The 13,710-nt window shown below is 39.7% G+C and overlaps 1 protein-coding gene across 12 annotated transcripts in view; it reads left to right on the forward strand.

Annotated features, from left to right (window-relative positions):
* Nucleotides 1–13,710, forward strand: part of SHISAL1 (shisa like 1) — a 198,603-nt gene that overhangs the window by 149,567 nt on the left and 35,326 nt on the right. For all 12 annotated transcript variants that reach the window (XM_074590771.1, XM_074590779.1, XM_074590763.1 and 9 more), the window contains 2 exons: nt 3,188–3,286; nt 10,664–10,877. In XM_074590771.1, coding sequence (XP_074446872.1) covers nt 3,220–3,286; nt 10,664–10,877 — 281 coding nt within the window. In that variant the 5' untranslated portion in view covers nt 3,188–3,219. The remainder of the gene's footprint in view (nt 1–3,187; nt 3,287–10,663; nt 10,878–13,710) is intronic.

Raw genomic sequence — 13,710 nt, forward strand, 5'->3', positions numbered from 1 at the left:
TGTTCCTTCAAATGCAATTCTCTAATTTTAAAGTGCCCTGTCAGTCTTTAATAATAATCATAAAAAGTTATTCAGCTAGATCACTGCTAATTACCATGTTTCTGTCATCTTTATTCTGTGGCCTAGCATTAGGAACTACTTCGTACAATCTAGGTACATTCTTTTAGTGTGCCACCTGTTCTCCTGCCCATCTCTTCCACCCGGCTGATTGAGCTCTAATTGCTCAGAGACATCCTCGTGATACTGTGCTAAATATGACTGCTTTAGTCAAACAGCAGCATGTGAAAAAAATTCAGAATGGTTGAGCACTGAACAGTTAGTTGTATCTCTGTCCTTTTAAAAATGGTCATATTCAATTTAATGATCACTGAAGCAGTAGTTATAAAATCAGAGCATTTCCCTATCATCACAAATATGTGTGTATGTGTACATGTACACAGATTCTGTCCCTCTCCTGGCCTTTGGTGTGGGGCTCTAGTGTTCTAGTCTCTCGCTCTGATCTTCCCAGCTGGCACATAATAAAATACAAGCATCACAAGACTTGGATTAAAATGCCAATTTTGTTGTTGCCAGTTCTATTGGACATAACTGAATAAATCTTCCCCTCCCTGAAAAGCTTCTAGATTTCTACATACAGTGCTGATTAAGGCTGTATGTACTCAATTACTAGCAAGACCGTACTTTTCAAAAAAACATGCATCTTATTTCCAGTCCAAGTTAGTCTTCCATAACTGATATGCTTTTTTTTTTCCTTTTTTTGTCATCGTTCTCACTGCCTGGACAAATTGCATGCTACTAAGTGAGATATTTTACAGAAATCTACTATATTATTACTATTTCTAAGCTACCTTCATCAACAACAGCACTGAGAGAACTAAAATTTACTTTACCGTAAGCCCACAGTTGATATGCATTAATTATATTACTCTCCTTAATTATTTATTAATTGGATTCTATATTAACCATTCCATTAACTTTCCGTAGATCCACATCGCACTCACAAGCTTGTAATTACCCGGATTATCTCATTTACTTCTAGAAATGTCCTTAGGTTTCTTCACGTCCTCTGAAAGCTGCCATAGTTTCCCAACAAACTGAAAAAAGGATACGTATGTCCCCGAGCCAGCTCTTCTGAAATAACTGGATACAAATTACACAGAATTGCAAATATCAAATTACGAACCTTAGTATCAACTTATTAATGTCATCCTAAATTATTCTTGATATGGAAATATTTAATAGTCTCAGCTATACCAAACATCTGTTTCTTCCCAGATACACAACAGAAGTGCTTATTGATCTCTTTTTAATTAACTGCTACCAAAGCCAAGATTTCCCTCTAGTAATGAATCACTATCATAATTCCTGCAGCTTTAGTTTACTCGGGGAAAAAAATCTTATTCCTTTTATTGCTAACAATATTGACAGTAGCTTGTTCTTTGTATCTGTTTTTCTTGATTGAACTCCTACGTTCTTAACCTCTGCCTTACATTCAGTATAATTCTTTTTTATGCAATTCTAACTTTAAGTCTGCTTGGTGTTTTAATTAATATGCTATTCGTTCTGAAAAAAGGTGGCGGCTTTTTCAAACAGGATTGATGCTTAGAGAAATATTCTTAATTAGCATTCATAGTTTTCTGCACTTTTTTTTTTCCTGGTGGTGTTTTTGTTTCTAATTGTTTTCCCCTTAGAAGAACCAACTTATTCTAAAGCTACAAATACAGCGGTTTGGATGTCAATCGTCCTTGCAGATAACAGTACAAACTATTATGATTTCTTGTACAAAAGTTACACTGCTCTATTGTTTTACATATGCTAAAATGACTTCTTAGAGAATCTGCTTGTGCCAGAGACAGCATTTTTTGTTAGTGAGAAATCTTTAGTCTCTAAACACTTTTTAGATAGCACTGTGTCTCCCCTCCTGCACCCACATACGTTCCTCATAATTTGGTTATTCGTCATAGTGTTGATTTTCGCCCCCTCCCCTTTTGTTCCATGCAGGTACAATTGTCTTGGGATTTTAATTTGATTCAGTAGATTGTAGTAGACACCTGTTAGTAAACTACCTAGGATTTATATGATACAGCACTGATTTTGTAAGTATTTCACATCAAGTTACTCTTGAGCTGTCACAAACGAACAGTGTAATTTTTGACATAAATTGCCATTTTCCTGTCTTCTTTCCAAGTTGTTCTTCTATAAACACCTCAGAACAATTTTCTTAACAACCCAAGAATTAGACTCACCCCACTAGCTTTCAGTAGCACCCCCTAGGCTTTCTGGTTTAGAGCCCAAGCTCCCAGTGGTGTCGTACAAACCAATAAATTACGTCTTTATTATTCTCTAATGTCAGCGTGAGTTCAGGATGCTGAAGACCTTATATGTCCAGCATTAGTTTGCGTTAGCAGTGACACCGGGATAGGGTACCAGGCATTCCTGCTGATGTTGATGACAACTCTTGCATGGGGACAGAGCCTCTGCTAGAGCTGCAAGAACGTGCAGCTGGTGATGTTGAATCAAGGTGGATATAAGCTGCGTTTGGGCTCACCCAGTTGTGGGGCTGCTCTGCAAAAAACTAGGACAGCCTTTTCATGATGACTGCCAGCCAAAGTGCATCACATCTCACCCTCATTTCTAGGAAAACAAGAAATAATAATCCCACGAAATGCTGCGATTCTAATGAAAAAACATTTTTTGAAATGTTTCCAACCACCTCGGTTGCTCGACCCACTTTCTGAACGACTGCACCCTCTAATGGGGTAAAACAGATTGACTTGCAAAGCAGCCAATTTATTTTTTTATATTGTTTATATCCTTCTAGTCCTTATAGGCATAAAATAACAGCCCGTTCTCATGACAGTAAAACAAGCACAGTTTTGCTGAACATAGATTACAGGGGAGGTGTGAATAATCCAATAAAGGATTTATATGATTCATCTCTACTCTGGGTTAATGAAAGGTATGTAAATAGTTGTGTATATTCATGGTGAAATGAGAAAGGAATTTTAATGAAATCATAGAAAGGAGAATTTATTTCACTTCTAAGTCCAGAAAAAAAAGTATTATTTTTTCTCTTATTGTGTGAAGCCATCTAATTTTACCAAAGCTTTGTGGGGAAGTAAAAGTTTGAACAATAAAAGTGAGATGAAACAGAAGCTTAACCGTGATGTTGCATCTTGTCAAACAGGTAATTCTCTAATGGACCAATGAAAGCCAACGATGACAAGTTGTGGTCAACAGTCCTTGAATGTGCTGATGGTTCTGCTTTCATTACTCTTGTCAGCAGGTAACTTTTATACTTTGAATTTATCTTTCAGTTACGTGTGTCACAGGGAAAAATTACTTGCAAAACAAGCAAGATCAAATGGATTGCTAAGTGCGTAATAAATAAATAAAGTTTCTTTGTATTTAAGAACTGGAAGCTAGAATTTGAAATGCAATTGAAAATTCAGTTTAAGAAGGAAAAGGTGGTGGGACACTGGTATGGTAAGGCAGGTTGAAAATTTAAAAAAAAAAAACAAAGCTACTGTTTTGATATGCTAGTTTTTCAGCTTATCTAGAAGAATAAAGCAAGCTCTACACCACTGTATGATCCAACCATTTTGCTAAATAACCATCTATGGGCAGCAGAGCAAATTTGGTTCCAGTTGTGTGGTTTTGTATGTGCACACAAGAGTACACAAGCATGTGAAGGATTGAACTTGGAACTTCAGCTATTCTTGGGATGGATACATGTTAGATACAATGTAACTTGTCTTATATATAGTTAAAAGAAAAATGCATGACAACATGGTATGCAAATGTCATGTTATTTTCCTGAATCTAAAGAATTGACTGGGCCACAGAGTGGTTCCAGAGATTCTTCTCCTGCAAATGATGATTATTATTTGCATTTGTTCTTCAGGAGTTATTTATGACACGAAGGTTTTCTGTAATTATGAATGAATATTTAAAAAAAAATTTTAAAAGGTTCTTAATCCAAATAGATTTGATCCTATAAGTTTTTAACTCTCAGTTATAACCTCTTTTATCCTCCATTGTTGAAGCACTTTTTAATCCAAAAAGATTTTTTCTTCCGTCACTACTCTTTATTCCCTTGTACTACATCACATCCCTAACCACCATACTTAAAGCTTTACCAGGCATTATCTATCTTAAAGTATCCTTGTGTTCCAGTAAGCGTTGTTACTACTTTGTGTAATGTTCATAATGTTCAGTGTTAGATCCTCATCAATTAGTTGGTTTTTTGTTGCCCGCAGTCTCATTGCTTGTTTGCACGTGTTCGATTCTTGCTAATGATAATTCATTATTTAGCTATAACTGACAAAGTCCTTTTGCTAGCAATGTTATAACGTTATCAACTAGACTACTCCTCTGCCTAATCTGAAAACACTCTTTTCCTTTAGAGTCCTTCCGCTGATACCCCTATGTATGGCGCTGCATCCCTAGTTATGTACTCCTCCTGTGTACTACAATCAGACACAGGGGCTGTAGCAGCTTCTTTGTGGTTTTCCAGGTTAAGGTCATTTCAGAAGGCTATTTCCCTGGTGCACGAGTTAAGCCAGTTATTCCAGAAGACTTCAGCGAATTTCTCACAGTGATCAAACATCACAAAACTTTTCCAGCTGCTCCAGTCTCTTCTGCTGATTTTTGATAAGTTTTCATACCTTCACCACTCTTTATAGGGGACTTCTACTAGAGACCTCCTGAGATCCCGCTTCTCCGTCCATTTTCCTCCAGATGGTATAAATACCTGTGTTCCAGTTGAATGGGACACTGTGATTACACCGTGTGTGCAAATAGAAGTAGTCAGACACTGGTATAGATACACACTTTTTCCTTCAAACCCAGACATAAGGCCAGTGTTCTGATATTTTTTTCTCTTAGAAGAAAAGTACTGCCCCTGAAGAACAATGTTTTTATTTGAAACTACTTACATATAGCTTTTACTTCTTACACAATTTAGCTATTAACATCACAAACTATTGTCTTTGTAAATGTGCTCCTTATCTTCTTCTTGCTCCTTGGCTATTAGTATTTTATTATCTGACATTTATTATTAGCACGAAGAGTACAGGCTTAATTTGAAATCATCACAAGCCTTTCATGCCTGCCTAACTCTGCCCCTTGGGGAGTTCTGCTATTGACATCTGTAGGAGGGGGTTTGGGTCATTGCTAACTCCCACACATTTTACAGGATGGAATTTTATTTATTATTTTGCAGTCAGCATGAGCGTAAATTTCTTTTGTCCAAGACAGGTCAGCTTCCATAAAGGAAAACTACTGGCTTTATGCAGTGAGAATGACAGGGGAAAAAAAAGGGATCCTACTCTCACTGGAGTTATATGAACATCATTTTTAAACTGAACTGAAATCAAAAAATCTAACGGCAAGACTCCTTTTGGGTTCCCATAGATTTACAGACTTCTGCCTGTAAGATCATGCTTTACTTGCAAGTCTTTGATATACTAAGATTCACAATCTTAGTACTAAATTTCTAAAATCCGTATGCATGGTTGAAAACTGCACTTGGCAATTGGAAGCATAACTTTCACTGGCTCCACGGGTGGAATGAAAGTAAGGGTAACAGAAGGAAAGCAAAGGAAACAGAGAAGCTCTCAGAGCCCGGTCTTCGTTGTGTTAGAAAAGGAGAGGGGCAGCGACAGCGGCAGTGGAGCAGAGGTGTGGTCAGATACCAAGGTTGTGGCTCAGCACGAGGATGAAGTTTGGCAGCTTTAGCTGGGTGGTTGGGAAGGAGATGCGGTTGCCTAACACGGGCAAAATGCTGTCAGGCCAGGGAGAAATAACGCTGGAAAGAAAGGCTTCACTTCAGAGTAGGTAGGCTACGGCTCCATTTAAAAAAAGGACAAAATTGGATTGAGCATACTGAAACTTCAGGCGGGTTTTATTTTCAGATCACAGCGGCATGCAACTTGAGGATTTGCGAACACTTGCTAGTTGTGCTGGCCGCACAAGAAATGCATAATAAAGGGAGGAGCAGCATGCAGTCATGCCAGAATGTCCTTTCTGACCACTAACTCTTAGATTTGCTTTGCAGTAATGTTGATACTTGTGTTCATTTAATGGATTGAAGCACGTTTATAAAATCAGGGATGGCAGCAAGGCTTATACTAACAAGCAAAAATTGTCAGATTATTTGCACGTTACAGTATTTTTTTTCTTTGAAGTAGGAAATGAACGTCCATATAGCAAAATTATCAGAGGATCTCAAACGATTTGCATTGTGCTAAGCAAAACGCATATATGTGAATATTTCTGTGGATCCATATGGAAAGCTTATGAAGACCAACCATTCTGAATACCTTGGGGTCTTAAAAATTTAGTAGCTAAATTAAAAATTTAATCAGCATTACACAGCTCTCTAACTGTGAACAGATAGGGAAGTAACGGTTTGATGTACACTGGCTGTTTACTTTTTAAGGTAGAGAAGATAAATTTTAAGATGAGCTTAAATCTGACATTTGAAGCATGACAGACTATTCTCCTCTCAAAATTAGTAGGAACAGAGTTAGGAGCAGCTCTGTCACTCACCTGTTCAGTAATACTTTTCAAAAACAGTACGAGAACTTGCACATGCAACTCCACTTCAGAAACAGCTGCTGGTTTTGCAACAGACAAGGTAAGAGCCTTTCATGTACAATACTTTCATCTGAAGTATTTCTGTAGAAATAAGGCTCTTTAATCCTCAGGATTTAAACAAAGTTATTTTCAGGAAAAAATACTTTTTTAAAAAAAAAATTATACTTCATTCATTGGATCTCTGATTCTCAGAGAAGCAAAGACAGCAAGTAAAATTAGATTACAAGAATTGGATAAAAATTTTTTCACTGTGTACTGGGTCTGGCTGGGATGGGGTTAATTTTCTTCACAGCAGCCTGTATGCTGCTGGTTTTTAGGCTGGTGACAAAAACAGTGTTGGTAACACGCTAGTATTTTAGCTATTGCCGAACAGCCCTTCCACAGGGTCAAGGCCGCTTCTGTTCCTCGTCGTGCAGCCCAGCGAGGAGGCTGTGTTGGGCAAGAGCCTGGCAGGGGGCACGGCTGGCGCAGCTGACCCCAACTGGCCAAAGTGATATTCCATACCATATAACGACACGCTCAGCAATAAAACTGGGGTGGGAGTTTATCCAAAAATTGCTCGGGGGCTGGCTGGGCATCAGTCTGCTGGTAGCGAGCGATTGCTTTAGCATCACTTGTGGGTTGGGTTGGTTTTTTTGTCGTCGTTGGTGGGTTTTTTTTCTTATTCGTTTATTAAACGGTCTTTATCTCGACCCACGAATTTTCTCGCTTTGCCCTTCTGATTCTCTCGCCCTTCCCACTGGGAGGGGGAGTGAGCAAGCAGCTGTGTGGTGCTTAGCTGCCTACCAGGGTTAACCCACCGCGCACTGACTACCAAATTCAGACTGTAATTCAGTCATCATGTCATGCTCTAATTTGTGCGTTTATTTTAGTCACTGACACACATTTTACTATTTAAGGATTTGCTTAGGACTACATTTTATTACACACATCACTCCTCCTCTGACCTGATCTTATCTTCATTCTCCCTTTGTTCTGTAGTCATCCTTCCCCCAGTTTTCGTCATCAAGTTTGGGATTTGTTTTCCTTTTAGAATGGGCAAAGGACGTGTCTAGGGATCAGGGGACATTTTCACATGTGCTGTGAGTAAAGCACTTGGCAGTGACGAGCAAGCTAAACTTCTTAGAGTCTTACAGCTCTCTAGTGCATTCTCACAGTGCAGTGTCTCTCCTAGAGCACTGAATAATTTCTGAAGCATGGAAGTATGCGATTGCTTATCAAACATAAAAAAGTAGTTTAAATTCTTATGACATGCGCTAAGCGTGTATACGAGTCCAGTATAACTTTGCAGGGCTGCTGTTCACTTGTGGTAGCTTAGCACAGATGTAATTCACCTAAGCTAAGTTGTGGTAATAACATAAAAAAATGACATTTTTGCTATCCTGTTATTTGCAAAGCTAATTCTAGCAATTAATATCTTCCATTAAAATGTCCCAAACTTGAAACCACCATCCATCCTGGCAGTTTCAAAAATCACTAGCTTGTAAGTATTTTTAATAATGTAACTTTTAAAAGGAAAAATAAGTTAATATAGCTTTAGCCATAAAAGGCATTGTACCTGCCTTTTGAAAAAAATGATGATACTGTTGATAATGCATGATAAACAAAATTTGTGTTACACTCCGAGGCTTTGCAGTTATCGAAGAAAATTTTGTTTCATAGGAGCAGCTGATATAATCAAAGTGCAGATATTCCAACTAAGAAGGAATAAGTCAAGATGGCTAAAAAGTGAGACGTGTCCAACTGATCAGTTCAGAGCAGTTGTATTTTCTTTACAGCTGATACTGAAGTAGTACATACATTAAGCCATCTAATTCTGATAAGAAATCTGTAGGTTCAGTGGAAGTTATCCTTCAGCTGGATAGGGAGAACGCTGGACAAGGTGGGGAGAAAAAATCCAAACACAAATGTTCAGGACATAAGCAACCCCTAAAAGAGAAGAATGGAAAGACATACTTCTTACTAGAGAGTTTATTGCACAGCTTTTTGGATATAGCACATCAGATGCTTCAAAGGAAGATACTTAAGCTGGCCATTTACCAGCGAAGGATTAGATGGGTGTTCTTCTTCTGGATACTGTAAATAAAAATACCATGGATAACCATGACTATTGGAAGTGCAGTGCTACACTATGAAGGCTACCCCTTCACTTGCATTTATTTGGTCCAATAATAAAACTTACTTTCTGTTTGTTGACATCAGGCACGGCCTCACCTTGTTCCTAGTAAGAACGAGCAGTGGAACTACTCACATGGTAATGCACGTACTGCCCCCTTGCAAGCTGATATCAAACATTTGCAAAACACATAGGGACTTTGCCTAACCATGTGCATCTAATGCCATTTGACTTGCCTCAGATCATCCATGTGTGCACTGGAACTACAAGAGACCCGCATCTCCACTGAAAGCTGGAGACCAGACAGAACGGCCTAGGGAAGTCTTAGCTGGCACTGGAGACCTGTGTTTAAGTAACTGAATCAAGCTCCTGTTCTTCTTAAAAATCAAATACTTAGTTAAAAGTTCTATTTAGTTTTTTAATTTCTCTCATACCACATGTCTCTTCTATTATTTTCTAGATTTAACTTTTCCAAGAACAAATAATACATAGTTAAAACTAAAACGATGATGGGACAGAGTGCAACCTCAGCAAGTTTCCTGTTGATACAGAAGTGGGAGAAGTGGCTGATATGCCATAGGGTTGTGCTGCCATCCAGAGGGACCTGGACAGGCTGGAGAAATGGGCTAACAGGAACCTCATGAAGTTCGACAAGGAAAAGTGCTAAGTCCTGCACCTTCCTGGGGAGGAACAGCGTCAGGCGCCAGTGTGTGCTGGGGGCCAGCTGGCTGGAAAGCTCTTTGTCTTTCTGGCTCCATTAGTAGGAATGCTGCCAGCAGGTCAAGGGAGGTGATGCTTCCCCTCTACTCAGCACTGGTGAGGCCACACCTGGAGTGCTGGGTCCAGTTCTGGGCTTTCCAGTACAAGATAAAGGTGGAGCTACTGGAGAGAGTTCAGCAAAGGGCCGCTGAGTGATGAACGTGACTGGAAAATCTTTCATACGAGGAAAGACTGAGAGAGCTGGGACTGTTCAGTCTAAGGAGAAGGCTCAGGGGCATCTCTTCAATGTACATAAATACCTGAAGGGGGGATGTAAAGAAGACTGAGCCCGGCTCTTTTGGGTGGTGCCCTGTGACAGGACCAGAGGCAATGGGCACAAACTGAAACAGAGGAGGTTCCCTCTGAACATCAGGAAACACTTTTTCATTGTGAGGGTGACTGAGCGCTGCCACAGGTTGCCTGGGGAGGTTTAAAGTCTCCATCCTTGGAGATATTCAAAAGCCATCTGGATGTGGATCTGGGCAACAAGGCTCTAGGTGGCCGTGCTTGAGCAGAGGGTGAAATCAGTGCGATACATTCCTGTAAAAATGTTCTCAGAGATGTAATAAACACTTTACATAAGAATTTAATAAATAAGAAATGTAAGAACTCCCAGGAATAGCTGTATTTCTATTAGTTCTATCTATTTGAAAATTCAAAGCTGTTCAGATATGTTATACTTTTTTGTGATTACTATTTCTGGCAGAATAATCCTTATCAAAGAATTACCTTTACAGTAGAGAAGATATTGTCTGTCAAGAACAGTGATTGTAAATCAAGTGCCATCAAACTTTTATTGGAGTTTTTACATAGACTTTTTGTTTCTGTGAAGTCATCCCAGGAGAATCAAACGTGAATATTGTTGGGTGTTTATGGATATCCACATATTTAGAACAGCAGTATGAAAATGTTTCCCTAAATATTTTTTGTGCTTCTTGGCACAGAGGGCATTTCTTCTCTTCCCTTAAAAGAAATAATAGTAATCAGAAACATAGTAACAGTTAAAATACAAATACAACAAGATGCTAAATATTGTGATCTTTTAGTACTAAATGTTATGATGCTGAAGGCTCCGAAACATTAATGTTTTTCAGAAGTCAAACAACAACTGTTTAACCAATGAAAAATTATAGTTCATAACATGCAGATAAGTGTCTCACAAAGCTAATATTGTTCTTTGTTTTACAGCGTTGTCCGCACATTTTCGGGTCTGCGAGCCATATACGGACTACAAAGGTCGCTACCACTTTGGTTTTCACTGCCCCCGTCTTTCTGACAATAAATCTTACATCTTTTGCTGTCACCATAACAACACAGTATTTAAATACTGCTGCAATGAGACAGAATTTCAGACTGTTATGCAGATGAACTTAACAGGAAACGCAGATGGATATATGCATAAGTAAGTAAATGAGTTTTAAAGTACTCTTCACTAAACTGTTCCTGGTCTAATAACATAAGTCTGAGGTGTGCTTCTTAATGATGGAAGTGATTAGAATAATTGCACGTACAGAGAAACATTACTAAAATGTTTTTGCTGTTGCAGAACTCCTAAAAGAAATGATATTTTGGCTTTGCTTGCTTTGCTTTGACATGGGCTATAAATATTGCTAGGAGAGCACGTATGTTGCATATAAATGTTGCATGTAAGTGTAAGAAATATAAAGTTACATTTAAAAGTTACAAAAGTCTCTCCCCCGACCCCAGTCTGATCCAAACTGTGTTTATCAGTAAAAATAAACCCCAAAGCTGTCTGCAGGGGGGAGGGGGAGTGAGCTGACATTTTCCATATCAACCCAAATGCACTATCTTGAATTTCTGATGTCGCTGACCTCAAGGAACAGAGCGTGTTTGCTGGTGTACCAACATCGTGTGGTATCCTTGCCTGTTACTGCTGGGGCCTATCCTCTAAGGTAAATGTCAGTAATGTTTTCTCTAAAGAACCAATAAAGTAGCAAGTAGATCTTTGTTACTGGTTACCTATGTACCATGACAAAATCTTCACTTTTGGCCTGCCTCCTATTTAGTATTTGACATTCTGGCCACACTAATCTGCTGTGATTTCTCTTGGTGAAGAGGGCAACTTTTGGCTGCTGTGACCCCTCCAAGGTCGAATTCTGGTCTATCTGCTTTCCCCCTGCCATTTTATTCCGGTATTCAGCCCCTCCAGGGCAAGGAAGAGGCAGATAAAGACAACGGGAATTCCAGTCTATTGATCTTTGTTTACAACAGGGATTTTAGTGTTTCCTTCTGCGGTGCAAAAGTCAGTCGGTGTGTTGCCATTCATTCCTATGGAAGCAGGTGCAAGGCTGCTAGGAGGCTATGGTGCTGGAATACTGATGGCGGCTCTTTTAACTCACTGTATGCAGCTGTGTCCAGCAGCTGCAAACTGTCATCTTCCTCAACAACCGCTCCTCCTACAGCTCTGCCTAGAGAAGTGTGAACCTTGCCTTAGATGCAGAAGTTGCCTAAAGTCTAACTTTTCAGGTGTTAAAGTGACAATCACCTACCATAAAGAAGTCTGCGTACTGCGTAATGTAAAAGACAGACAAAAATAGACTCTACCCGTATAAGATACCTTTAAATCAATGTGGATCTATACTGTCTTGTTATTGTATGTGCAGCTGTGTCCTTGAGGTGAAACTTCTTGCCTTGGCCTTCTAGTGCATCTGGGAACATCATGAGAACATATCACACAGAACGCTGGGGCACACTTGAAGTCTATTAAACAGGCCTATTAAAAGGCATCCATTTTCTCCATGCTTTGTTCAGTCTGGACCATCTAGAGACTGGTAGCACCCTTACCTGGGGCTACCCAAGTCTGCCATCATATATGCCTCCAGGCAACCTGGTGGAGTTTATACCAAGGAATGCCCCAGGGTCCCCGTGCAATGCATATTTTATGTATGCTCTGTGGTAAAAGTAGGATGTGCTCCCCCTTTGTTTACTGGGATGACCATGCTACCACAGCAACAATCAGATACCGGCCTGAAGAGAGGTCGTCACAGGACTCTCAGTACAGACGGGCTGTGCGTGTAGTCGCAGGCAGAGATAGAAACTGCTTCACACTCAGAGCGATAAAAAGAGAGTCCCAAGAATGGACTAGTGTGGCTAGTGCCCCCACGTGTTCCCAGTTCTTTGTCTGGCACACAGCAAATTTGAAAACCCTGCCCAACACTGCTGAGCACCCAAGTCTGCCTAACAGGCAGCTTCGTCACAGAGGTTGGGATGGTACTGGCCGATTGCAGTTCAGCCAAGTCCAAAGCCAATGCTTCAGGCTTTTCCCAATATCTCAGCAGCTACTCCGTCTAGTCATGGCCAGAGCTTGGTAAGGTAAGGCCCTGCTGTTCTTCCTTTCACCAGCCACCTGAAATGGAAAGGCCAGTCAGCCACTTTCCAAAGCAGACGTGCCCAAAAGAACAGGTATGGTTCGACTGCAAAATATATCCTGGGATGTAGAACATTCCTCTGCCTCCTGCGTTCTCTGTTTGCATGCCCGCTCACATTCTGTACATGTACACACACAAGCACACTTACCCGCAGAAATAAGTATAGGGCTGTTCATATTATTGGCCTGCTGTGTGTGAGCAGTTCCTCAATGAGTAAAAGGTAATTGGGTATTCTATGAACCACAGTATTTATTTTAATAAAAATATTTAGAGCATAACATAAGTATTATATTAATTTTCATTTATCAATCTGTTTCTTTAAATAAGTCACCTCATTCAGTTGTGGCAGAGAAAGAGCTACCTCTCTAGTCTCTGTTGGTAAGATTCATGGTTGAGAACTACCTGCAGACTGTATGTCTTCAGTCCAGAATTTCCCGTGGGCATTAGCTTTGTGCTGATCTTTTGCAAAGGTATGTGAAGTCATGCTAAATACAATAAAAAGCTTCTGGAGATGTAGCTTAGGGAAGTGCCAGAGTGGAACCAGTATTGCCTTTTTGTAACTTCCTGAAACATCACTTCTGATAAAGCAGTCAGGGCCAGGAAAATGAAGAGATGCTAAGCAGATGATAACATGATCTCCTCACCCTAAGCTCACTAACATTGGTGGAAAACTTCCTAATAATTTTAGTATGCTGTGGAGGGGCAAAAAGAAGTGAAGCCTAGATGCCTACATTAAAAACATTGTAAAAAGCATCTTTCTTAGTACACTCTGACTTTATTTAACGTATACAATAATTTAACTTTATTTGGATTTGAATACATCCAGGGTTCACTTTACAGTAACAA

This window comes from Larus michahellis, chromosome 1 (assembly GCF_964199755.1).
Source record: "Larus michahellis chromosome 1, bLarMic1.1, whole genome shotgun sequence".
Lineage (NCBI taxonomy): Eukaryota > Metazoa > Chordata > Aves > Charadriiformes > Laridae > Larus > Larus michahellis.